This window comes from Ornithorhynchus anatinus, chromosome X2 (genome assembly GCF_004115215.2).
Source record: "Ornithorhynchus anatinus isolate Pmale09 chromosome X2, mOrnAna1.pri.v4, whole genome shotgun sequence".
Classification (NCBI taxonomy): domain Eukaryota; kingdom Metazoa; phylum Chordata; class Mammalia; order Monotremata; family Ornithorhynchidae; genus Ornithorhynchus; species Ornithorhynchus anatinus.
Genome location: NC_041750.1, coordinates 7470870 through 7496608, shown reverse-complemented (window position 1 = coordinate 7496608; position 25739 = coordinate 7470870). Strand labels below are relative to the sequence as shown.

General features: G+C 43.1%; 1 protein-coding gene across 1 annotated transcript in view; it reads right to left on the bottom strand.

Moving 5' to 3' along the window:
- Nucleotides 1–25739, bottom strand: part of MEGF10 (multiple EGF like domains 10) — a 110339-nt gene that overhangs the window by 45774 nt on the left and 38826 nt on the right. Inside the window, exons 4-7 of the mRNA XM_029053407.1 lie at nt 25176–25276; nt 18324–18416; nt 9058–9304; nt 1006–1126 (exon numbers count right to left, since the gene is read on the bottom strand). Coding sequence (XP_028909240.1) covers nt 1006–1126; nt 9058–9304; nt 18324–18416; nt 25176–25276 — 562 coding nt within the window. The remainder of the gene's footprint in view (nt 1–1005; nt 1127–9057; nt 9305–18323; nt 18417–25175; nt 25277–25739) is intronic.

The following is a 25739-nucleotide window of genomic DNA, read 5'->3' as shown; positions in this document are numbered from 1 at the left end:
TCACTACACGTTGCTACCCCATTCACCATTTCTGAGGGGATTAGCAAAAGATGTCGTTTCATCATTAAAATATGGAAATTGTTCTCAACTATGTGTTTTGATACACACATACACACATAAATACTGCTGCTGTTGCTGCTATTCATAAGGCAACTGGTATATCAAATAACACCCCCCCCACACACACACCCACCCAAGCCGTATGCTAACAGTTCAACCAACGGAGTCTGTTTTTATTTCCCTCTTTTGGAAAAAGCAGGCTGTGGGCAGATGGAATTTGAGGCTACTGACGACCAGATGGTTTTCTAAACATTTGCTCTTGATCCCTTGTGATGGCCCAGAAAATACATTTCCTCTTCCTTCTGGCTACAGTCAGAGAGCAGTTGGTATAATAATGAAACCACCTCCTGAAGTTTCTTGGAATCACCTGGCAGGGAGAGTCTGGGCCACAGACTCTTCGGGTGGGAAGGGACCTTATTTGTCTAGTCCGTCCTCTCACCTTTCAGAGGGCAATCAATATATGAAATAACCCCCCCAAGCCGCAGAGCTTCTCCTCGTGGTTCAACTACTGAAGTGAGGCTCAGAGTCCCGCCTGGGTTTCAAGAGCTCCAGAGCAACAGACTTCTGTGACCTCTTTCAGTAATTTATTCCAATGCCTAACAGCCCTCTTCAATCTTCCCTGTTGCAATTTTAAACCCATTTCCTCAGGTACTGTTCCTAGAGGAAAAGAAGAAAATCTGAAAACCATCCCTGGTGGAAGAGCCCTTCATGGACTTCAGGTCTGTTATTCACTTGCTCCCAGCCTTCCTTCTGAGTTCAATCATTCCAGTTCCTTGGGTCTTCTTGTCTACCCTTTAACCATCTCTGGGTTCCGCCACTGGACCCTCTCCAAGTTCTCCACATCCCATTTGGCTTGGGAATCCTGGTATGAGGACTCAGGGCTCTAAGAAAAGGTTCCCCTGGGGTTGAGGATCCCTGACTTTTTGCGCTTCAGGGCAAACTTACCACCCAGCCAGTAGGGCAGGAACACTCCCCAGTTACATGATGACACACGCCTCCATTTTGGCAGGGACATCGCTCTTCACACTGGGACCCGTGCTTGCCAGGGGGACAGAGATCCTCACAGCTGAAGGATTAATGAGCAACAAAGGAAATGGTTACTTACACAGTCTCAAACTCTTCCTCTTTTAGTTTTCCTCCCTGACCTACAGACTGCATACCACAGACATGCTGGGAGTGGAAAAGTAATCACCCTCAGAGGCCTGTGATGATAAAGAAGTCTGATAATTTTGGCATTACTTATTAACAACAAGGAGTAATTTGACTCTAGGATCACAGGGTTGGAAGGAGCTGAGCCCACCCTTTCGCTTTCAGGTGAGCCACACCTAAACCATCCCAGACAGATGATAATTTATTTTTAAGAACCACCAGAATTGGAAATTACTCCCCTCTAGGCTAGGGACCATGTCTGAATTAATGTCCCTGTATTTTGCCCAGAGCTTAATACAATGCTTCACACATTATAAGCACTTAATAAATGTCACTATGACTAATAACATCTACTTCTACTCAATAACCATGCCAAATGGCACTCAGTCAGGTCTCTCCCTCCTACCTATCCTCGCTCCTCTCTCACTACTGCTCAGCCCACATACTTTGCTCCCGTAGCACCAATCTACTTAGTGTACTTCAATCTCATCTCTCGCCATCAACCCTGTGTTCACATCCTCCCTCCTGCCTGGAGCACCCTCTGCTTTCATGTCTCACAGACTACCACTCTTCCCATTTTTAAAGCTCTGCTAAAGTCTATTACTATTATTTTATTTGTGATATGCTTACTATGTGCCAAGCATTGCTCTAAGTGCTGGGATTAATCAGGTTGGACACAGTCTCCGTCCCGCACGGGGCTCCCAGTCTAAATAGGAGGGAGAACAGGTAATGAATCCCCATTTTACAGATGAGGAAACTGAGGCACAGAGAAGTTAAGTGACTTGCCCAAAGTCATGGTATAGGCAAGTGGAAGACACAGGATATCTCCTCCAGGAAGCCTTCTCTGACTAATCTCTCCCTTCCCTGCCCTATTCGCTCTCCCTTCTGTATCACCTTTGTACTTGGGTCTGTAACCCCTTAAGCATTTTAATGCTCTTCCAAGCCCTTCAGCACATGGGTACGTATTCTTACCTTAAACAATTCCATATGTTAACCACCAATGTAGGAAGGTGTAATTGCTTATGTTTGATTTGAACCTGCCACCTTCAAATTTCAATGGGTGCCCCTAAGCCATTACTGGCTATGGTGAACAATTACAATTCAGCGTTTACCCTTTCCTCTCCCATCTCCTCTCAAGATGAATCTACCCAGACAGAAGAGATCTCTTCAGTTGATCCTCGTATCGAAGCTTCTCCTCTGCCCCTCCCCCTCTCCCCCCGCCCAATTATCTTAGCTGCTCTTTCTGGTCCTTCTCCACCTAATTATCACATGGCTTCTTACTATCTGGTGATGGAGAGCTTAGAGCTCATCACCATCATCAATGGTATTTCCTGAGTGCTTACTGTGTGGGGTACACTGTACTAAGCACCTGGGAGATTATGACAGAGTTGGTAGACATCATCATGCACATGCAATTGGGATACTTTTTTCATAGGTGCATTACTTTACCCTTGCTCATACTAAAGCTTATCTGCCACTTTTCTGCCCAATCACTCAGTTTTATGTGCTCTTCCTGCCATTTTTCCTCCACCTGAACAGCATTTCCCGGAAGAATTTAGCATCATCTGCAAACTTGGAGATTTCATGTCATACACCTTCTCCCAGGTCATTTATGAGGATGTTAAAAAAAACTGATTCCAGCACCAATCTCTACTCAACTCCAATAGTTGCACTTTTCCATTCAGAAAAGTGGCTGTTTATCACGACCCTTTATTGCCTATCTTTTAGCCAATTTTCTATCAATGACAGAACATTCCCTCGAATACCGTGATGACTCAATTTAAAAAATAATTTTAGGGGTAGTATCTTGTCAGAGATCTTTGGAAAACCTAAATATATTTGTCACCTGGATTTGTGAAACACTGTCTCCTCTGTCTGAAACCATGCTGTCTTTCCCCCAATGGGCCGAATTTACCAATTTATAATTCTGAGGATCACCTTTTGGAATCGTTCTAGTAGATGGGGGTTTCACTGTTGATCCACCAATCCTCCAGTACCAAGACCATTTGCAAAGATAGCCTTTTGTAGCTCTTGCTAGTTTGGCAATTTCAATGCCGAGTTCTTTCAGAACTCTTGGGTGGAAGCCATCCAGTTCTGGGGATTTCTTAACGTCTGGTTTTTCCAATTTGGTTTAAAACCATGTGGGCGTTTCTTGCAATGTGATTCAGTTTCTTTGGCCTACTTGATACAGAAACACAATTTGGCTGGGGGAATCTTCTCCAAGTATCCTTGGTTGCCACTGGTTGGAAATAGAATATTGGGCAGAATGTACATTTGTCTGACCCAGGATGACATTTATGTTCTAATCTTCCTCAGTAATCAAACTAAGGAAGTCACTGAGCTTCTCAATCACCTCCTTTTCATCCCAGATTGCATCTTTTATACCACGATCATCAAGTGGCCTCACTAATACCCCAGCTTGCTTTCAGATTTTGATATATTTGAAGAACCTTGATTTATAAGCTTTGGCTTTGCTTGTAAGTTGCTCTTTGAGTTCCTTTTTGGGCCACCTAACTGCCTGTTTGCATCTGACTCACCATTATTTATGGACTTCCCTGTTCTCTTGGCTCGACTATATTCTTTCCATTTTTTAAAGGATAACTTGTCCCTGCTCATAACCTCTTTTACTCTACCAGTTAGCCATGAAAGGTTTTCTCTTTGGCCATCTGTTTTTGCATTTTTTCCCCCTGAGGTGCACATTTCATTTTGGCCTCCAACATAGTGTTGTTAAATAGTCTCCAGATTTCTAGTATAACACTATTTTGTAGCTACTCCTTTTAACTTTTTCTGGACTAAGATTCATGATCTATCATAGTTATCTATTCTAAAATTTAATACCCCTGTGTTGGAACTTTTTGACTTTCCCTTCCTGACAAAAATAATAAATTTAACCAAGTTACAATCACCTCTGTGAAGCAGCCCTCTCACACCTATCTACCTTCTGCTTGAGGATCTGTTTACTAGGATTAGCGGCAACATTTACTCAGTGTACACTTGGTGAGATGCACTGAACTGGTGTTTGGGAAGTACAGAATAAAAAAGTGATCCCTCTCCCCCACTGAGTTTACACTCTAATGGGGGAGACAAATGTAAGAACAATCACAATAGGGTGGTCAAAATAAATGAGTCCACATATACACAAGTGCTGAGGAGAGTGTAAATAAATTTGTAAGTGCTACAGTTGGCTGAAGGGATGATAAAATCTTAGGGTGCTGGAAAATTCAATCAATGGGATTTCAATCAATGGGATTTAGTAAGCCCTTACTGTGTGCAGAGAACTGTACTAAGCACTTGGAACAGCACAATGCAAAAGAGTAGGTTTGGATGAGCCCAACCCACAAGGAATTTACAGACTAGAGGAAACTTGATGAAACTCAAGTTGGAGTAGGAAGAATTAAACCTAGAATATTGTCTTTCCATTTTGGCTCTATGACTAGGTGTTTCAGAAACAGTCAGTTATCCTACCTGGAAGCCTAACCTTCATTCTCTTCATGATGAGTTATTCAGCCAGTGTGCGTAAGGGTAATCGAAGGCTCCTACTATTACCGTCTGTCCTAATTTTGCAGCTTCCCCAATCTCATATTACATTTCCTGCTCACGTCCTTATCCTGGCCAGGTGGTTGTTAGAACACTGGGGTTTAACTTTGCAATTTTTCCTCAGCATTTCGTGTCTGGTAAGAGTTTTATGTTATTACTATGCTTCCCTCTCTCCCATGTGCCCATCCTGGCTTTTTCTCTAGAGTTTAACACCTGGCAGCATTGCATCCTATTAATTTTTTTGTCTCCATCAAGTCTCCAAGATGCCAATTATGCCAGGGTCCTCACTAGTTGCCAAGCATTCTAATTCACCCATTTCATTTTTTAGGCTGCCGGCATCCTTGTGGAATAATTTGCATCATTTGGCTTTCCTTTTCCACCAGTATCTATAGCAGCCATCTAATTTGCCCTGGTCATTTTCCTCAAATACCCAATCTGAGTCCTTCCAGACCTTCTCCCCTTCCCCCTCCCTTTGCTCCCACTCCCAGCCCTTGGGCTTCAAGCTCTTCCACTTGTCAGCTTTCCCCTAGTTTTTAGTTTTAAAACTCCTCTATCACCTTTTTTGGTTTTAGTGCCGTTGGCCTGCTGCCCATTTGATTCAGATAAAACCCGGCCCCCCTGTACAAATTGCAGTTGTCCCAAAACGTCCCCCAGTTCTTATGCATTTCAATCCCTCCTCTCTACACGATTGTCTTATTCACACATTGAGCCTCTGGCTATCCTCCTGCCTGGGGGTCCTGTTGGGGAACTGAGGACATTGCAGGAAATGCTATCCAAAGCTGTGTGTGGGCTTCGTTCTAACAACGTAAATTTGGTTTCCAGGACTTCCCTTACCCCACGCCACTGACACCATTACACCCCACACCAACTGGTTCCTTCCAGTGAGCTTCTTCTACCTGCCTTGTGAGTTCCACTCCAATGAAACCAGCAGACAAGAAACCATGTGGTCCTCCCAGATGACACAAACGGTCTAGGTGCCCAATGGTCGCATTGCTTGGTTTTGCCTAACCTTGTGGGAGGGAGTCATCTAGTAGGGTTCTGGGAGTCAGAAGGACCTGGGTTCTAATCCCAGCTCCATCACTTGTCTGCTGTGTGACCTTGGGCAAGCCATTTAATTTCTCTGTGCCTCAGTTGCCTCATCTGTAAAATGGCGATTAAGACTGTGAGCCCCATGTGGGACAAACTGATTACCATGTATCTACCTCAGTGCTTAGAACAATGCTTGGCACACAGTAAGCACTTAACAAATGCTATTATTATTATTAACTCTAACCCTCTGACCACTCAGCTGTGGGTGCATTACAAACTGATGAGCTCCTGTGAAGGTGGGAGTCATTCCTACACCTCTTTCTTGAGTGGTCCAAGATTGGTTCCCAGTGAGCCTGTCGGTGTCTCTCCTACATCTTTTCTGATCTCCTTCTCCCTTGCTACCTGCTCTCCTGCTTCTCCCCTTCTGGATCACCTATTCGCTTTGATCGGTACCCTTTAAGCACTTGATATCCACCCCACCCTCAGCCCCACAGAACTTATGACCATTTCCATAATTTATTTTAATGCCCATCTCCCCCTCTAGACTATAAGTTCCTTTTAGGCAGGGAACCTGTCTACCAACTCTATTGTATTTTACTCTCTTAAATGCTTAGTACAGTGCTCTGCACACAGTAGACACTTAATAAATACCAGTGATTCTCTCCTCCCTTTCTCCCAACAATAATAATACCAATAGGGGTATTTGTTAAGCATTTACTACATGCCAAGCCCTGTACTAAGCACTGTGGTAGATACACTATAGATTGGGCCAATTCCTTTCTCACATGGGGCTCACAGTTTAAAGCAGAGGGAGAACAGGTATTTAATCTTCATTTTATAGATGAGGAAACTGAGGTGCAGGGAAGTTAAATGTCTTGCTTAAGGTCCAAAGCCAGCAGGCAGTGGAGCCTGTACTACAACCCAGGTCTCCTGACTCCCAGTCCCAACTCTTTCCACTAGGCCTTGTTGCTCCTGGGCTCTGCCTTGATGGCGTTAGGAAATTCTTCTTCATATCTAACAGAAATAACTCATGCTGCAGTGTAAGCCTGCTTCTTCTCGTTTGGGCCTCAGAAGAGATTGAGAAGAGATGACCATCATCATCTTTACATACATAAAGAGAAACAGGGTGGCCTAGTGGATAGAGCACAGGTCTGGGAGTCAGAAGGACCTGAGTTCTAATGCCGGCTCCACCATTTTTCTGCTGTGTGACCTTGGGTAAGTCACTTATCTTCTGTGTGCCTCACTTTACTCATCTGTAAAATGAGGATTAAGACTGTGAGCCCCATGTGGTACAGGGACTGTGTCCAACCCGATTTGACTGATTCCATCCCAGCACTTAGTACAGTGCCTGGCACATAGCGAGCACTTAACAAATACCATAAAACAGGGGCACTAAAACGTTCCTCTGGCATCCCTTCTCTGAAAGAAATAACCCCAATTCCTTTACTGGATTCCTCACAGATCTTTGCTGAACTACCACTCCAAGCTTTTCACCAACCACTTCAGTGGTGAAGTTGTTGGAAACTCACAGACACAACTGAACAGTTAATGAGTTTGAAAGGACCCAGCCATTTCTCAGAGGCAGCTCGTTCTAGATTATGTCTGCCTGTTTTTTTCTCACTCTATAGGCAAAGATGAATCATGTTTCCTGGAAAGGTTTGTCCCTAACATACCACCTTCTTCCAGATTTATTTCTTTGATATGTGAATGTAATTTTCACATAAAAACTATTTTTCTCTCTTGCCCTCACTTTTTATTTTGGCTAATTCCACTTAGCTTTTCTCTTGTTGCTATGGCAAGGAGGCATACAAGAATGGAAATACTATAAATTTAAGCAAATGGGAAAACCACAGAGGTGAAGAACTTTAGCAGAAAACGTTTGCTTCTGGAAGCTTCAAGTGTTTTGTGGATTCACCAAACCGATAAAAGGTATCCATCTACCCAATCTCTATGACAATTTAATTTTTGTAAGGTATTAAAATCCAAGTTTCAAAACATCACATCACTCCATTCCAACACACAAACACTGCAACCTGAGACACTCAGAACTTTCAGGAGAATGTCCCTGGACACTGTCAAATGGGTTTGGACGCCCCAGAATGCAAACAGAACCCAAGAACAGAAAGAAAGGTGTTAATCTAAAATATGACCCTCAGAGCTACTCAGGAGAACCAAAAGAGGACACAAGCTATGTACTAGCAGCAATCCCTGCTTCCCTATTTTAATTACCCACAGTTCTAATAATAATAACTGTGGTATTCGTTATGTCCTTACTATGTGCCAAACACTCGCTACAAAATAATCAGGCCAGACACAGTCTAAGGGGGAGGGAGGACAGGCATTTATTGCCCATTTTACAGATGAGGAAACTGAGGCACAGAGAAGTGAGGTGATTTGCCCAAGGCCACACAGCAGGCAACAGGTAGAGCTGGGATTAGAACCTAGATTTCCTGAGACCTCCAGATCCCCTGACTCCCACTTTTGCTCTACATGTGTCTTCGTTACACAATTTGGAAAGAACCTGGAAGAATTAAGCAACATTCTTTCCACCACCTAAGTCTGTTCTGGCATAACATGATCCATGCAAGTTAGTACAGGTAGATTGGAATGAAAAGAAAATGGTTGTGTTTTCCAGTCTCTGCCTCAGCCTTGTAGTAACTGTAGCATGCAGTATTATGTGTTTTTTAGTTTCTGCAACTTTACAGTATTTAAGACTATAAAATAGCCAAGAGTGACAAAGCTGTAAAGTATTCTGCTAATGGTGGACCTTCCAACAATACAGGAATTTGAATTGAAAACTGTCAGGTGTGTGGTACCTTCAAACAATCTATCACTAATTCATTAATTCCCAATGAGTTAGTACAACCCGATTTTCCCTTAACATAAGATTCTTCAGGAACTCGCCCCTGCACACACACACACACACACACACACGTACACTTAGAGAACACAGGAGAGCTTCCTGTATTTTGAGAGAAAATGCTCATCTCTCTTTCCTCAACTCCCTGCCCCTCCCCCAATATGGTCCAGGCAGGAATGTGCCTATGAGAAGGGGCTACTGGGACCATCCATGACCCTGATTCTCACACCACAGTTCGAAGCGCTGATGGTGAAGGAGGTAGGAGAGAAGGGAGAAAGATAAAGGGGGGTGGGGAGAGAAGAGAGAGAGAGAAAAGAGAGAGAGGAAGGAGTGAGAAATGCAGGCTCTTGGGGCAAACGAAAAGACTTCTGTGTAGTGTACTAGCAACACGCGGCATTTCTCTAGCCCAACCCAGCACTTACAAAGCTCCGGTATAGCCAGGTGGACACCGGCATTCTCCAGTCTTGTGATCACAAGTGGCTCCATTCTGGCACTGGCACTTTTGATGGCAATCGTTCCCATAGGTACCCTGGTCACAGAGCTCCTCACAGCGCCAGCCCTTGAAACCAGAGGAGCAGTGACAGGCCCCAGTGATGGGATTGCACAGGGCTTCATGTTTGCATTGGCAGCGGCTGCTGCAGTGAGGTCCCCAGTGATCACTGTCGCAGGCTTGGGGTTGGGAATGGGGAAAAAAGAACATTAAGGAGATAATTAATCACTTCCTTGACAAGTCAGAGACTAGCACAGTAGTTTATCTTTTAAAAATGCATCACTCTTTGGTTTCTTGGCTCATCAAGACCTATTAGAGGCTTGATTTCTAAACTGCAATGAACTCCCTCTAATGACCTTGGAATGGTTAAAATCAATTGGCAAGAAAATACAAAATTCCAAACTGTTTCACAGAACCAACCTCATAGAGACTTTCATTCCACTCTTAATGAAATGGCATTATTATTTTTAACTGGCATATATTTAACATTTATTATCTATCATTACACTTGATAAAGTATATGTTATTAGTTGCCAAGAATTAGAAATCTCACTAGGCAAGATGTACCCATTACTTTCTGAAAATTAAATCTAACTTCAACTAGTCTGTTCCAAACAGAACACTGCCAATGTTCATATTTCTTTACCATCTTCTATCTTGTTTTATACCTTAAAATTGTTCAGGAAACAAAATGAATTTTCATTTTGTCCAGCTTTTTCATTATTACCTGAATTCAGAGACCTTAACATTTACATCTGCAAACAGTGAACAGCAAACGTTTCAATCAGTTCAAGATTTGCCACCCTCTACTGGAAACAATTAAGCAAAGGCAAAGCAAAGCTCATTAATGAGACATGCTGAGGTAATAAAATCATCAAAGAAAAACACAAAATCAAAATAACCAAAATTACTACTGGCAAGAGGACTCCCTCCCATCCCACCTTCCGTTCCTTAAAAGAATAAATATGAATACAAAGCTTTCTTTTCCCCAACACAAATATTAACAAACATATTTGACAATTCCAATACTTGTGAGGTCAGAGCAAACAACTTACTCAGATTTCTTATTTCTTTAGAATCACACAACTTCAAGGAAAGTAAAATAATTAACTTTTTTTAATTCCATAAAAAAATCACAGCTCTTTATGGTAAGAAAGGACCTAAAGATATTTATCACCTTGTCCTAAAACACATCTAAACCAACCCAGAAAGATGAAAGCCAATTCTGCTTCCAAAAATCTTCAGAAACAAAAATTTTACCATTTGCCTTTTTAGTCATTAAACAATGCATCTCGTTTCAACGTTTCACCACTCTCATCAGCAGGAAATACCTCACTCTCAACTCTCCCATCTTTGACCCATTGTGCCCATCCTTCCCCCATGCATATATCACCTCCCACCCAAAATCTGCTAAATCATGTCCCTTCTCAACTTCAAAGCTCTCCTACAAAAGCACCTCTCCCAGGAGGCCCTTCTCAACTATCCCCCCCACCTCCCTGTTCAGATAATGCCAATGGCCACCCTAAGCACTTATGCTGATATCACCTCATTATTCCACTCATTTATTCATCTTTTGCTGACTTTTCTTATTACCAAATATAGTTACATTTTCTCTCATCCTCACTATTCGACTCCATTAGATTGTAAGCTTCTTGAAGGCAGAAATTGTGTCATCTGCTTTTACTGTAAGCTCCCCAAAGCCTAGTATAGGAACGCAATTACCTGTGACGACAAAATGCTTTCTATTATAGTCTTTCCTCAATCCCTTTCGTGGTATCTTACATGCATTTCCTCTTGTACTACTATCATGGAGATGAAAGACAATTGTTCATGGACTTTTTTTTTTTTGGTAGTTGTTAGGTGCTTACTGTGTGCCAGGCACTGTAGTACACACTGGAGTAGATACAAGATAATCGGGTTGGACACGATCCCTATCTCACATGGGGCTCACAGTCTTAATCCCCATTTTGCAGATGAGGTAACTCAGGCCCAGAGAAGTTTAGTGACTTGCCCAAGGTCAGGCTGCAGACAAGTGGTGGAGCTGGGATTAGAACCCAGGTCTTCTGACTCCCAGGCCTGTGCTCTTTCCACTAAGGTATGCTGCTTCCCCTAATAACCTTATATTGTCTCACTAATAAGTCACCCCCTAAACTTTCCTCCCCCAGGATCCTTAGCCTTTCTTCATATAAATGATCTTGTAAGCACTTAGTCTTCTTCACTACTCTCCTCAGCAAGCTCTCCAAATTCTTCTTTCTCTGATATGGGACTTGGTTAAAAGGGTTTTGTGCAAGAGAATCAATCACCCCACATTTCTTCCCGCTAAATGAAGTTGGAAGATTTTGCAAATAAAAGCTATTTCTGCCAATAATGTATTGGATAATTGATGTAGGATAATCTCAACATCTGTGGAGGATTAAAAAAAACAAACTGGTAGCATAGGGAAAAGAGTTCTGTTTCCTTTGTTTTTGGTGGTGTTGGGGAAATCTTAGAAATTTACAGATTTTTACAAATCCTAACAGTATCTATCTTCTGGGCAATAATGGGACCGAAGCCATATGTTTTATACTGAAGAGTAAACAGAGATGCACTGAGGGTCTCTCATTAGTGACCATCTCCCACTTTCCCATCAGCCATCTCTTTGGGGCTGAGCAGCCAGGCAGAAAACAAACCTGCTTTCTTGAGTTCGGACAAAGCAACCTTGAGACACCTCCCCAGGCTAGAAATTACTCATTGTTCACTCTGAGTACTCAAATAAAAAGAATAGTGGTCTTTTAAGGAATTTCTTCTTAAATGACTGTCTCGGAAATTTCCTAAGAGCTATGGCACGCTTTGAAGAGACAGTTTCCGCTTGAACTGTCTTTCCCCCAAGGTCGCTAACACAAATATTCCACAATGTGGATATTGTGCATCTCTGTCAGTTCTGAAGCCTAGGCTGACATGGGGTGTCGTCGGATTCCCTTCCTTTTTCCTCTCTTCTTCCTTGTTTGGCTACATCCCCACAAATGGGGTTGTGTTCATGCCAATAGATTGTAATGTTTATCTCACAAAAGACTGGTTTCTTTCTTCAAGACCCACACATAATTTAACGTAGGCTCAGGGTGTGTGTTGAGTCTCCTCAGTGGCTTCTTCTCAGAAGACCAATTGTCCTGAACTGAAAGTCTTATGGATGTGTGAGACAAAATGCCTCTGTGCAACTGAACTGTAGCCACCAAGTTTATCCTTACTACGTCTCATTTTGGTTTTACGTGACGAGATAACCATAAAACCAATGGTGTATGCACTCCCCTTATAAATATATTAGGAATGATGGGAAATGAAGTTCTGTCAGGAAAAAAATGAATAGTGATATTGGTTTATTTATTTTTGGCTCAAGACCTGCAGGTTGAATGATTTTACTTATAGCGGGACATGTGATATCGGATGCAACCCACCAACCTTTACACAGATAGCAAAATCTCCATGTATCTCCCATGGTGACCCATTTGTCTCTGCATTAGAGACATTTATGACCTGTCACTTTAACTCACACTATCAGCTGTCTCCCTCTTTCCTCTCCCTCTTTCTCTTACCACACCCCTGCTCAAACTTACCATTCATCCCAAAGTCATCTTCTTATTGTATCTTGTTCTCAACTTTCCTGATTCCATTCCCTGGCTCATACCCTTTAACCTGTCTGGAATTCCCTTCCCCTTCAAATCCGCCAATCCATTGCTCTCTCTATCCTCAAAGCTTTCTTGAATTTCCACCTCCTCCAGGAGACTTTCCCTGACTAAATTTTCTCCTCCCCAGGTTATCTCGTCTCAGAACTTTCATTGGAATGAACTCTTAATGAACACAGTTTATACATACATACACACCCCACCCCCACACCCAGTGGCAAAACAGAACAATCCATTTCCATTCTTGCAGCTTCATAAATAGGTTGTCCAAAGAGATTTTGACAGTACAATGGATGAATTTAGTCACTCGCTCCAAGGGACAGGTTCAATTGGTCTTCTCTCCAGTCAGATGTCATTGATCTGTCTTTTGTGCCAGTCAATACCCCTTTATTAGTATAATTGAGTTAACATGCATGTCAGCTCTTCCACTTGAATAAAAGTGTTTGGGATGGGGCACCCTGTTCTGTCCAGTTTTGGCTGTCCATCAATACGATGCTTCCAGCCTTGTGGTCGCTTATCCACCAAGTTATCTGGAAAGCAATATATCTCACACTATTCAATAAACTTCTCCTAATTAAAAAAAAAGGTAAAATGTCAATTGCACTGTTTTGTGGCCAGTGAGTGCTCAGTAAGTGCTGATGCCCGGAAAAGGTCATTTTTAATTTTTATTTCATATATACATATGACTTGGTGTCCAGCAGGCCACAGCCACATTTTTAAATGGTATTTGTTAAGTGCTTACTATGTGCCAGGCACTGTACTAAGCGCTGGGGTAGAAACAAGTTGATTGGGTTAGACACAATCCATGTCCTACATGGGGCTCCTGGTCTTGATCCCCATTTTACAGACGAGGTAACTGAGGCACAGAGAAGTGAAGTGACTTGCCCTAGGTCACACAGCAGGCAAGTGATGGAGCTGGGATTAGAACCCAGACCCTCTGTCTTCCATGCCATGCTCTTTCTACTAGGCCATGCCACTTCCTTTATATGTACAGGCAGTTGCAAATGCTCCCACTGCAGAGGGACTAAGAGCAATTCAAGACATCTTGTGGAGTTTCCTTTCCTCTTCCTCTTCTGGCACAAACCCCAGAAAATCCTTCTGTCCCCTCCTCCACACTCCAGGTAGTCCTGCCTTAGGCAATTCGACAGCCTTTAGGAGACCAGGTTGTTATTGACCTTTCTTGAGCAAAAGAGGAGGAAGATCATTAGATCAATATACTTGGGGTGCACTTTAACTCAGTTTAGAAGTCAGTTCTTGTTGGGGAAGGAGGAGGCAGCTGGGTCTAATTTATTGCATGATTTTTACCAGCACAGAAGAAACTACCCAAGTCTTTTTGCATCATGTCCTACTGAGACAATACTTATGATAAAACAGCTGTTCCAAGCTAACATCGATTCATGTGCTGTGCAGAATGACTGTCTGCTTGCCTTTCCATGTCACTTCGCTGAAATCTTTTTTGAGGAGAGAAAAACACATGCTCTCTATGCCTAAAGAATTTTGTAGAATTTTAGGAGCTTCTTTCAGCATGAGGGAGATAGCACAGTGAGTCAATATTCTTATTCCCAGCAAATGAAGGTGAAATTTGATCCCACATGCCATTTATCCCCCAAATGATATTACACAGTCCGGCGGATTTGGTTTTAACGAAGGACTCTTTGTCTAGAGCAGTGATGAGTTGGAAGATTCTCTCTCAAAACTGCTTACTTATTGTAACAATTATTTTTGTTGTCTGCTTAATTTGGAATTTATTTTTCTTATTAACATCACTCTACTTTTCCTTACTTAGATTGTAAACCCTGTGTGCAACTAGGTCATGTTGAAAACATTTTTAAGTGACTCCATTTATTCTATTTGCAAACAAAGAGGTGCCCGAAAAGAGTCTGGGGAGCAATCTAATGATCAAATAGTGGTAGGAATTGGCTGGTGCACCAAGCCAGAATGGATTATGCTCTTGAGGTTAGGAAATAGCAGGTTAAGGTTGGTTTCTCTACTAGCAGAGTGATTTTTGCCTCTCTCTGGTCCTAATCATCTCCTTTTAAAAGGCGTCTTTATGGCCACCTGCGAGAGATGAGAGGAGCTCTGTTGAAATTGGGGGGAAGGGGGAAGATCTAGACTTTCTGCCTTCCCTTACCTGGAAGTAATGTTTCCAAGTCCTCCATTTTTTCATTTGTTTTTTTTTTTCTGGATAAGCTGAGGCCCGTTTTGCTAATATCCCCTTTTTCTCAGGTAGTTTCTTGAGCAAGTATAGGCATAAAAAGGTTCTGCTCAAAGTTTTGGGGGGTTGCCTGCTGAGGAGGCAGGTTTTCCAGTTCTGAGACATTAACTACTCTTGATTTTCCTCAGGTCCTAGCCAGACGAGGAGGGCCCTAAGCTCTGGTCAAATTCTTGTTATGAATGAGACGAAACTCAGGCAGGCCGCACTGAAGTCTGCCCGGAACATGTGGGCTGACTATATCCTGGTAAGAACAGTGGATCCAAAGTGTTGCTGCCACTCAGAGAAAAATAGAAATGAAAGTTGAAAGGTGTCATGACCCTGTGGAAGTCAGAGCCTTATCCCAGCATGCTCAGAGAGGGACATTTTAGTGGTTTTTTATTTTTATTCAAGTCCAAAGGTGCTTCTCAGAGCCAATTCCACATCGGGGACAGAATTTACCAGAAACACTTTATTGCTACAGCCTAGCCTGCTGTTGGTTCAGTACAGTGCCTAGCACATAGTAAGTGCTTAACAAATACCATAATTACTATTAGACAGAGCACTGCTCTGGGAATCAGCAGACCTGGTTTCTAAGCCTGGTTCTGCCTGTAGGTGACTAATGTTGGCAAAGTACTGCAACAAATACGTGAATAAGGGTGCACTTGGGCCATAGTGAGAACATGCCAATAAGGGGCGAGACAGCGTGAATGATGCTGCCCACACATTTTTATCAAGTCCTCTGTGCAAGTTCTCAGTCCTGAAGTCTCAGGACCAAGGCTCATCTGTTGTTCCTGAAGGGAGACACCATCGTCGCTTATATGAGCACTTAGCACGTATTAAATGCTTAATAAGCAGCATGACCTAGTGGAAAGAGTATGGGCCTTGGAGTCAAAGGACCTGGGTTCTAATCCCGGCTCTGCCAATCGCTTGCTGGGTGACCCTGGACAAGTCACTTAACTTCTCTGTGCCTCAGTTTCCTCAACTGTAAAATGAGGATTATATACCTGTTCTCCCTTCTATTTAGACTGTGAGTTCCATGCCAAACGGGGACTGTTTCCAACATAATAAACTTGTACCCACCCCAGAGCTTAGAACAGTGTTTGACACACAGTAAGGCCTTAACAAATACCATAAAAAAAAGAATACCATTACCACTATCTGGTCTGACTCGGGCTAAAGATCTGTGCTGAAAAGTAGTATTAGCATGGACAACTGTGTCTTCTCATATAGAACCTCTAACGAAGAGCTCTCGGCAATGGGAAAAGTCAAACAAAGGTCTTGGAACAGAATTTACACCTGGGGACCCTTCCCAAATGCAACAATTCCCAAATTTGACATGATTTGCCAGCATCTTGAGACAGACAAAACTAGACTCTTGAGTTCCTTCCTATACCTAACCTTTCCACCACTGTTGACTCTACAATCCTCCTTGTTCCACAAAATCACAACCTGGATGTCATCTTTGAGCTATCTCTCTCTTTGTCTCTCTCTTTCTTCTTGGCTTCATCCTTCCTCGCCACCCTTACTATCACCCAGGAACCAGTCCTCACCACCTCCCAGTTGGATTGTTGAAACCGCCCCTTCCCTTCTCTCCTCTTCAGTCTCACCAAACCCAGCTGCACACATTTTTCTAAAACATCAACTGGCACACATCATCCCCTCCTCAAAAACCTCCACTGTTTCTCATGTCCCACAAATGGTCTCTATAGCATAAACTGCACAGTGAAGAACAATGACAACCTGCCCCAAACGTTTTAGCCATTCTCATGAGTAGCACTGGGGTTGAAAAAGATATAAGGGTAGCAACACAAAACCACATAGATGATAGAAACATTTTCAGATACAATCTTTGGAGAAACACTGAAACAGTCCTGCAGAGATAAGTTTGGAGAAGGGAGTAAATGTCAAGGCTTTCAGAGTACTGGTAATTGGCCAATTTGCTCAATCTGAAACCCTCCAAATCTAGTTATATAAAATTCTTGTTTGCTCTGTAGGCCGGCTTGTGCCTCGAGAGATCCTTCTCTAAATATGGCTAGTACAAAAAGGAGCCGACTATATACTCCTGGGATCTCCCCATCAATGGAGGTCCAACACCATTGAGAATGAGGGCTGGGATCTCTCGCCCCACCTTCTCACTGTCCCTCAGTAGAGAATGATTATGCCCCCATAGTCATGGGGAGCACAAAGAGAAACTGACCTCCTCAAATCCCACAGACAATTACTCTCCCCCCTTAAAAGCCTTACTGAAGGCACATCTCCTCCAAGAGGCCTTCCCTGATGAAGCCCCCCTTTCCTCTTCTCCCCCTTCCTTCTGCATCACCCTGACTTGCTCCCTTTATTCATCTCCCATCCAAGCCCCACAACACTTACGTACATACCTGTAATTTATTTATATGAATGCCTGTCTCTCCCTCTAGACTGTAAGCTTGTTCAGGGCAGGGAATGTGTTTATTGTTATATAGTACTCTTCCAAGTGCTTAGTATAGTGCTCTGCACACAGAAAGTGCTCAATAAATATGAGTGAATGAATGAATGAATCTATAGCATCCAGGGATGGTTTCAATTCCATGTTTCAATCAACAGACAAGGAAAATTGTGCTGGAATATTCTAGACTCCCATAATATGACACCTTAGAATTACAGCCCCTGCCCTCCATGCATATCATGGATTTAATTTTTGTTCTATATTCTGAAATACAAAACAAAGCCTATTTCAGACACTTGCAGCTGTTCTGTCTTTCCATTCCTTTCTAAACATTTATTCTTCATTACTGTACTCAAAATTAATAAGAGCAAATTTCACTCAAACTTTGCCAACAAAAATGTATCCTCTGGGGTAAGGCCAAACCTGGTAATTTCAATCAACAAGAAATGATTCCAGAAGAGTATCTGATTGAAAAGGAGATCCAGAGCAGAATGGAGATTCACCGCCTAGCTGCAATATTTCTGGTTGGCCTTCAGACAGATTCATAGTAGATGCACTTCTTGCACAACAAATTTATTAATTGGTTCCTATTCCCAATGGCCCTTGCTTTCCTGAAGTGCGGACCATTAAGAGACTCTAGGCATAAACACACACACCCACAAACACTCGAACACCCATACAGAATGATGTCTAAAAGAAGGTTTCACATTAAGCAACCTAATTCTACAAAGAACAAAATAACAGGAGGAGGGAGGAGAGTGGATCTTGAGGAAGCTATGCATCACTCACTGTGTTCTGAAAGTGTAAAACTGACCGAAAAGCAAACCATAGTTCTGGGGCAGGACTACTGAGCATTTCCAAACAGGCGGGGCCATACAGAGCAAACAGTCCGAGACAGATAGAAGCAGGTGCAAACTTACCACTGGAGCAGTCAGGCCCACCCCAGCCCGGTTCACACTGACAGGTGTTGGGAGCGACACAGCGACCGTGGACACATTTATCAGCACAGTGGGCTGGCAGAGAAAGAAAAATGAATCCAATAAGGAAAGTTGGCACTAGGAAACAAAAAAACAACCTCCACAATACAGCTGTTTCATATCCCAGTCTCAAATATTACTTAAAACCAAAATGCATGCTTATCCATTTCCCTTGATTCATCCCTCCGCCACAGAATTTCCCTTCATTTCAAAATCTTGAAATGAGCTCCTTTCGTACTGCTACTCAAATTGTATTTCCTGCTAAGCTATTTGAAGGAAGCAGTGTGATATTTTGTTTTTGAGCGCTTCAGCAATGGATACCCAGGATTCTCTGTATAGGACAAGGCAGGGCCAGGTCTCATGACTGGATGTTTCGTGAACAGCAAACAGATTCTCTGTATCTGAGGCACTGCTTTAAAACAGCAGGAGACTCACTGGTGAGTGCCAATTATAACTCCAAGTCACTACTAAGTGCTTTGCTGACATGGAGCTCTGGGAACAAAGCCACCTAGGCCTTGTGGGTTTTCTAATCCATTCGTCATTTCCATTAGTAGATATTTTTGTTGTGATCCCCTAACTCAGAGTAGAGGAGGGGCCTGGGACACTTGTTGCAGACATGAACTAATTCTATGGAAAATGTTTTGGCACAGACTCTTTAGAAAATATCAAATTAGAATGGACACAGCACTGGGTCAGGACCCTGTGTTCTAGCCCATCCCCCTAGGGAATACCCATATAGTCAATCAATCAGTGGTATTTATTGAGTGCTTACTATGTGCAGAGCACTATACCAAGCACTTGGGAGAGTACAACAGAATTGGCAGACATATCCCCTGCCTGTAACGAGCTTACAGTCTACAGGGGGAGACAGATGTTAATGTGAATAATTTATAATTCAAAGATATGTACGTAAGACTGTGGGGCTGGGGGTGGGGTGAATATCACATGTCCAAAGGTCACAGATCCAAGTGCACAGATGATGCAGAAGTGAGAGCAAGCTGGGGAAAAGTGGGCTTAATCAGGGAAGGCCTCTTGGAGAAGATGTGACCTTATAAAAGACAAGTATCCCTGGATTCTACAGTTTTGAGGCTTCCTCCTCCCTCTGCCTTCTGACTATACCAATACCTCTTTGGGAGGCATACCAGAGCAATATTACCATTCCAAGAGGCTGGGATCGGGAATGAGAAGGCCACCCAAAGGAAACAACCAATGGAGGAGCAGTGTTGTTGGGTAGGGATTGTCTCTGTTGCTGAATTTTACTTTCCAAGTGCTTAGTACAGTGCTCTGCACACAGTAAGCACTCAATAAATACAACTGAATGAATCAGAGATTTTAAAACGAAAAACAAAAACATTGCCTTCCGTAGATATTCAGGGCAAGCTGCCAAACCCTCCAGCCTCTGCCACAAAGTATCTAAGATACTCCAGCATACTTGGGGAATGGCAAACTTGAGAGACCTACTAGCCCTTAGTACCACATAGCTTGCAATCATCATTATCAGCAACAGCACTTACTAAGTGGATACCAGGTTACGGATGTGTACACACCCCACAGCACAGTGGACCTAAAGGCATAGACTATATGCCCAAGACTAGTTCTTAGGCTCCAGGCTTTATTTTTTTTTAATGGTATTTGTTAAGTGCTTACTATGTGCCAGGCACTGTTCTGAGTGCTGGGGTAGATGCAAGGTAATCAGATTGGACACAAGTCCACGTCCCACCTGGGGTTCACAGTCTTCATCCCCATTTTACAGATGAGGTAATGGAGGCACAGAGAAGTGAAGTGACCAAGGTCACACAGCAGACGAGTGGCAGAGCCAGGTCCTCCCGACTCCCAGACCTGTGCTCTATCCACTAAGCCACACTGCTTCTCCCCAGAGTTGTGGGTCAAAATCCACTGCCTGGCCAGAAGGGGCCAGACTAGTGGTTATCCTCTCCCTGGGGTATATTGGGTCTCTCAAGGGCTCTTCAGACTGACAAGATCAAAAGATGTAAATATACCCAGGGGTAAGTCCCTTCTGATCACAAGCCAATCTAGGTCTGTACCTCTCAAGAGGAATAGCAAAACCTACCCAAAGCACCACCAGAGATTGTTGTGTAGATACCATGGGGGGTTTGGACAGGGTCCTTTGCAAATAATAATTATAATTGTGGTATTTGTTAAGTACTTACTATGTGCCAGGCTCTATACCAAGCGCTGGGGTGTATACAAGCAAACTGGGTTGGACACAGTCCCTGTCCCACATGGGGCTCACAATCATAATCCCTATTTTACAGATGAGGTAACTGAGGCCAGCAGACAAGTAGCGGATCCGGGATTAGAATCCAGGTCTTTCTGACTCCCAGGCTCATCCTTTATCCACAGAGTCCCAAGACCTCTTTTTTCCTGCTGTCTGAGAGATACAAACTATGTATTTTGCAAAATAAGCCCCAAAAGGAATCCAATCAATTACTGTAAATGGGAAAAAAACAAAATCAAACCAGAAATTTTTAGTAAAGGTCAAATTGTGAGTTTGAGTTTTCTTTGAGAAAAAGGCTGAGCTAGCAATCTCCCAAAGTTTGAGCCTTAATGTGATTGAATCTTTAGTACAAAACACATTTGCCTGTAAGTTAATTAACAATTGAAGCAAAAAGACTGGCTTAGTTATTTTGCTCTAATTAAGGATAAGAGCATGAAAGCTCACTTTTGAGGCTCAAGCGAAAAGGTAAAAGACATAGAAGAAGAGCAGCCCTGGTCTGGATGAGAGAGGGATGGTGAGGTGGGTATCCAGGCTGTATTATTCAAGGGGACAGAACTCTCAGGTTATTAGAGGTTGAACTTTAAGGCCAAACTGACAATGTGGCTAGTGATCAATCTATGCGCTGTGCTTACTGTGTACAGCCAGTACACTAAGTTCTTGGGAGAGTGCAGTTAATAGACATGAGCCCTGACCTCAAGGAACTTAAAATCTAGTGGGGGAGACAGACACTAAAATACATGAAAAGCCAAACACCATAAAGGTAATTTGATGAAATGAAAAGGAAAAAAGAGGACACTTGAAGCAGGAAAGCTGAGTTCAATATACAAGCACCAGATTTCTAAACTGAAGAGCCAGAAGGAGAGGGGTACCTAATAATAATAATGATAATTGCGGTATTGGTTAAGTGTTTACTATGTGCCAGGCACTTAACTAAGTGCTGGGATGGATACAAGCAATTTGGATTGGACACAGTCCCTGTCCCACATTGGGCTCACAGTCTCAATCCCCATTTTCCAGATGAGGTAACAGGCTCAGAGAAGTGAAGTGACTTTCCCAAGGTTAGACAGCAGACAAGTGGCAGAGCCTAGATTAGAACCCACCTTCTGACTCCCAAGCTCATGCTCTATCCATTATGCCATACTGCTTCTCTAGGTGTACTGACTTTCATCAACCTCCCTTCCTCTCCTCCACTTTCCATTCCCAGTTGTAAACCAGTTTCCGCGATGCTCTCCTTCTCTCCCCTGTCTCAGCTCCTGCCTGCCTACTCCTCGTGGGTCTAACAAGCAGCAGGGGAAGGAGACACAACTTTGGCCACCCACCAGTTTGAAATTTATGCCTGTGCAAATTTATGAGTGGCACAACCCCTCCCTGTTCGTAGACTTCAGCTGTTTTGCCATCCTTCATGGTGACTTCATTAAACACTGAAGCAAAATCCACATCTTCACATGTTGGCAGGTTAACTCTTCTTGAGAGATCATTAATCTCAGGGATGGAAGATGTATTAAGAAAGCACTGCATCGTGTTGCTACTCCTAGAGATTCCTTCTTTATCAGTGGCAAGAGAGCAGCCATCTGACTCCAGTGGTGCACTCCAGGAATGTGCAGAATTTCCTGGTTTTGAACTATGTCTGAGTAGCTTTGCATCTCTTCAGCCTTGACATCTCACCATTTGTCACACGTGCTTTTGAGCTTGCTCTAGATTCCACAACATAGGTTTCCATAAGTATCACCTCATCGGGATTGGGAGGAAAGGGGTTGTTGATATGCTACATTTTTGCTACAAGACTCTTGATCGCAGAGTCATTCTCGCATTGTGGTCTAATGGATTGATCGCAGGCCTGGGAGTCAGAAGGACCTGGGTTCTAATCCTGGCTCCCCCACTTGTTGACTGTGACACCTTGGGCAACTTAACTTCTCTGTGCCTGGTTACCTCATCTGTAAAATGGGGATTAAAGCTGTGAGCCCCATGTGGGACATGGACTGTGACCAACCTGATTAGCTTGTATCTCCCTCAGCTCTTAGAATAGTGCTTGATGCATAGTAAGTGCTTAACAGATACCATCATTATTATTGTTTGGAGCCTACCAGGTGGTGTGATGGTCAGCAGAGTAAATAGCAACAATGTGACTCACTCTCAGATCTCAATAATAATAATATTAATGGCATTTGTTAAGTGCTTACTATGTGCCAGACACTGTACTAAGCTCTGGGGTAGATACAATCAAATGAGTTTGAAGTCAGTCCCTGTCCCACGGGGGGCTCACAGTCTCAATCCCCATTTTACAGATGAGGTAACAGGCACAGAGAAGTAAAGTGATTGCCAGAGGTCACACAGCAGACAAGTGGCAGAGCTGGCATTAGAATCCATGACCTTCTGACTCCCAGGCCCATGCTCTATTCACTAATGCCATGCTGCTTGGGCGCATGAACGATGTATTTCTCTTACTCAGTAAGCATAAAACCTGGCCTGGGGATTATGAGGTGATTTTTATCGGAATCTTGGAGCTGGTGTAGGCCATTGCTGTTTAGTAAATCCTGCTTGATTAATGATTTCTCTCAATATTCCAGTGTCACTTCCAATTAGGACATTGAAATCCTCCATGAAAAGCAGAATGTCAGATATTGATATTGCTGGGATATAGCTATCTAGGGCCTTACAAAAATCATTCTTTGCCACCCTCCCTGAGGGAAAAGAACCATGTCTTAATCCCACCTGTGTATTCTCTTAGTACTTAGTACAGTGATCACACAGTAAATGCTTAATAAATATTATTATTACTACTACAGGAACCCCTCTCACATCTACACACACACATCCATATTCATATCTGGGATAACTGCTTGAGAACTCTGTTAACTCGCTCCCTACCTTACCTTACTGATCTACTACAGCCCAGTTGGCAAACCTTGCTCCTCCAGAGCCAGTTTGCTCACTGTGCCCCGATCTTGTCTAGCCGCCAACCCCTTTCCCACTTCCTTCCTCTGCCCTGGAGCTCCCTCCACCTCCACATACACCAAGTAACCATTCTCCCCACCTTCAAAATCTTATTAAGGTCACATCTCCTTCAAGACGCCTTCCCCGATTAAGCCCTCTTTTCCCCAGCTTCCTCTCCCTCCTGCATTATCTATGCACTTGGATCTGTGCCCCTTAGGCATTTGGAATTTGCCCCACAGCACTTATGTGTATATCTATAAATTATTTATTTACATTAATGTCTGTCTCCCCCTCTAGAAAGTAAGCTTGTTGTGGGCAGCGAGTGTATCTACAAACCCTGTTGTATTGTACTCTCCCAAGTGCTTGGTACATTGCTTGGCACAGAGAAAGCGCTCAATAGATAATAATGATTGATTTCTGGAGCAGCTAGTCCTGCAGCCCACAAGGAAAGTTGATATTCCAGATTTAATTCTGACCCATGGACAGGATCTCGTGTGGGAGTGGGAGAGTCACTCTGTAATAGTAGTCACCAAACAATTAAGTTTAACATACTTGCTGGGGAGGGAAAGTGCCACCTCCCGAAAAGAAACACAAAGCAGCTCAAAGCTATACAACTTTAGAAATGGAAACATGACAAAATGGGGAATCAGACAGAACAAGCAGCCTTCTGAAGGCTGTCAGAAAACCCCATCTTAGTGGCCCAGGTTAAAAAAAAAAAGGCAGGCCCCCTGAAAGGCCAGATACCAACTCTGCCTGGCTAAGTGGCAGAGACTGCCCTTTCCTCTTGGCCTGCACAGAGACAGCTGGCCATAGCGGCTCAGCTCCTCACTCTGTGCAGCTCCAACAGCGAGTGGCAGCATCGAGTCAACCGATTCCTCGTTGGGGGACCGAAAGGGAAGAGCCAGAGATAATAATGTTGGTATTTGTTAAGCGCTTACTACGTGCAGAGCACTATTCTAAGTGCTGGGGTAGATACAGAGGAATGAGGTTGTCCACGTGAGGTTCACAATCTTCATCCCCATTTTACAGATGAGGGAACTGAGGCACAGAGAAGTGAAGTGACTTGCCCACAGTCACACAGCTGACAAGTGGAAGAGCCAGGATTCGAACCCATGACCTCTGACTCCCAAGCCTGCACTGCCACACTCACAGCCTGAACCCTGCTTTGCAGAGCTCCAAATACAGGCAGCAGAAGGGGGAGAACTTCATGCCCCAGGTGGAAACAAAGAGCAGAACTGCTTAAAAGCAGAACAGTAGAACCCATTAGAGTCTCATGTTATAGGGAATCATCTTAGAGTGGGGTCCTATTGTAGTGATTTTTCGTCAAACATCTAAAGCCTGATTATGAGGAAAAGGGGTGACAAAGTAGACAAAGGAAGTCCACCCAAGGACCATAGTCATATGTCAGATTCAAATTACTACAGTAATGGGGAAGGGATGTTAAGTAATAAGGTTCACTTTCAGGCCACTTAGTGCTGTGGGGTTTTTGAGCCAGTGACGGAAGCCCATCTTATCTCCCTAAACTTAGCTCTTAATATGGTTCTCTGCATAGAGTAAAGGCTCAATAAATACTACTGATTAAATAAAAAGACTCTCAACACGATAAAAAAAAGTTTACTTACGAATACACATTTCCCTGCTTTCGTAAAACCCAGGACAACACTGGGATTTGCGCCTGTACATAGTTTTTTCTCCATGTCGGTAGGCTGTACGATAACTGATCCTATGAAAAAAATTGGATACTGATCAGTATATTGGGGATACATATGTAGCTTTAAAAGGCAGTTTAAGACAATTTCATTCTTACTGTGATGTAGCATAGAAAACACAAACTACTCAACAATAGTTAAGAAAAGGCATAAAATTTTCTTCTCAACAAATACTATAGTAATAAAGGGGCAGCTAAATTCTGACATTCCCCTAAATCCACCTAAAGCCTTCATCAAGTAGTAGAAAACACTGAAGTTGACCCAGGAAAAGTGACTTTCCCTACCGTGCCCAAATTCAACTCCTTGGGAGCCTGTTTTTACAGAAAATCTTCTCTTCCTCACTAGCCAATGCTTTTATGAAGCACAGTATGTACCCAAAGGGAAAATTCAGAGAATTGACTCTAAAAACTGACCCACCCCAGATTATCACTGGAGAAAGAGATTATTTTTGTGAACACCAAAGGAATTTTATATCCG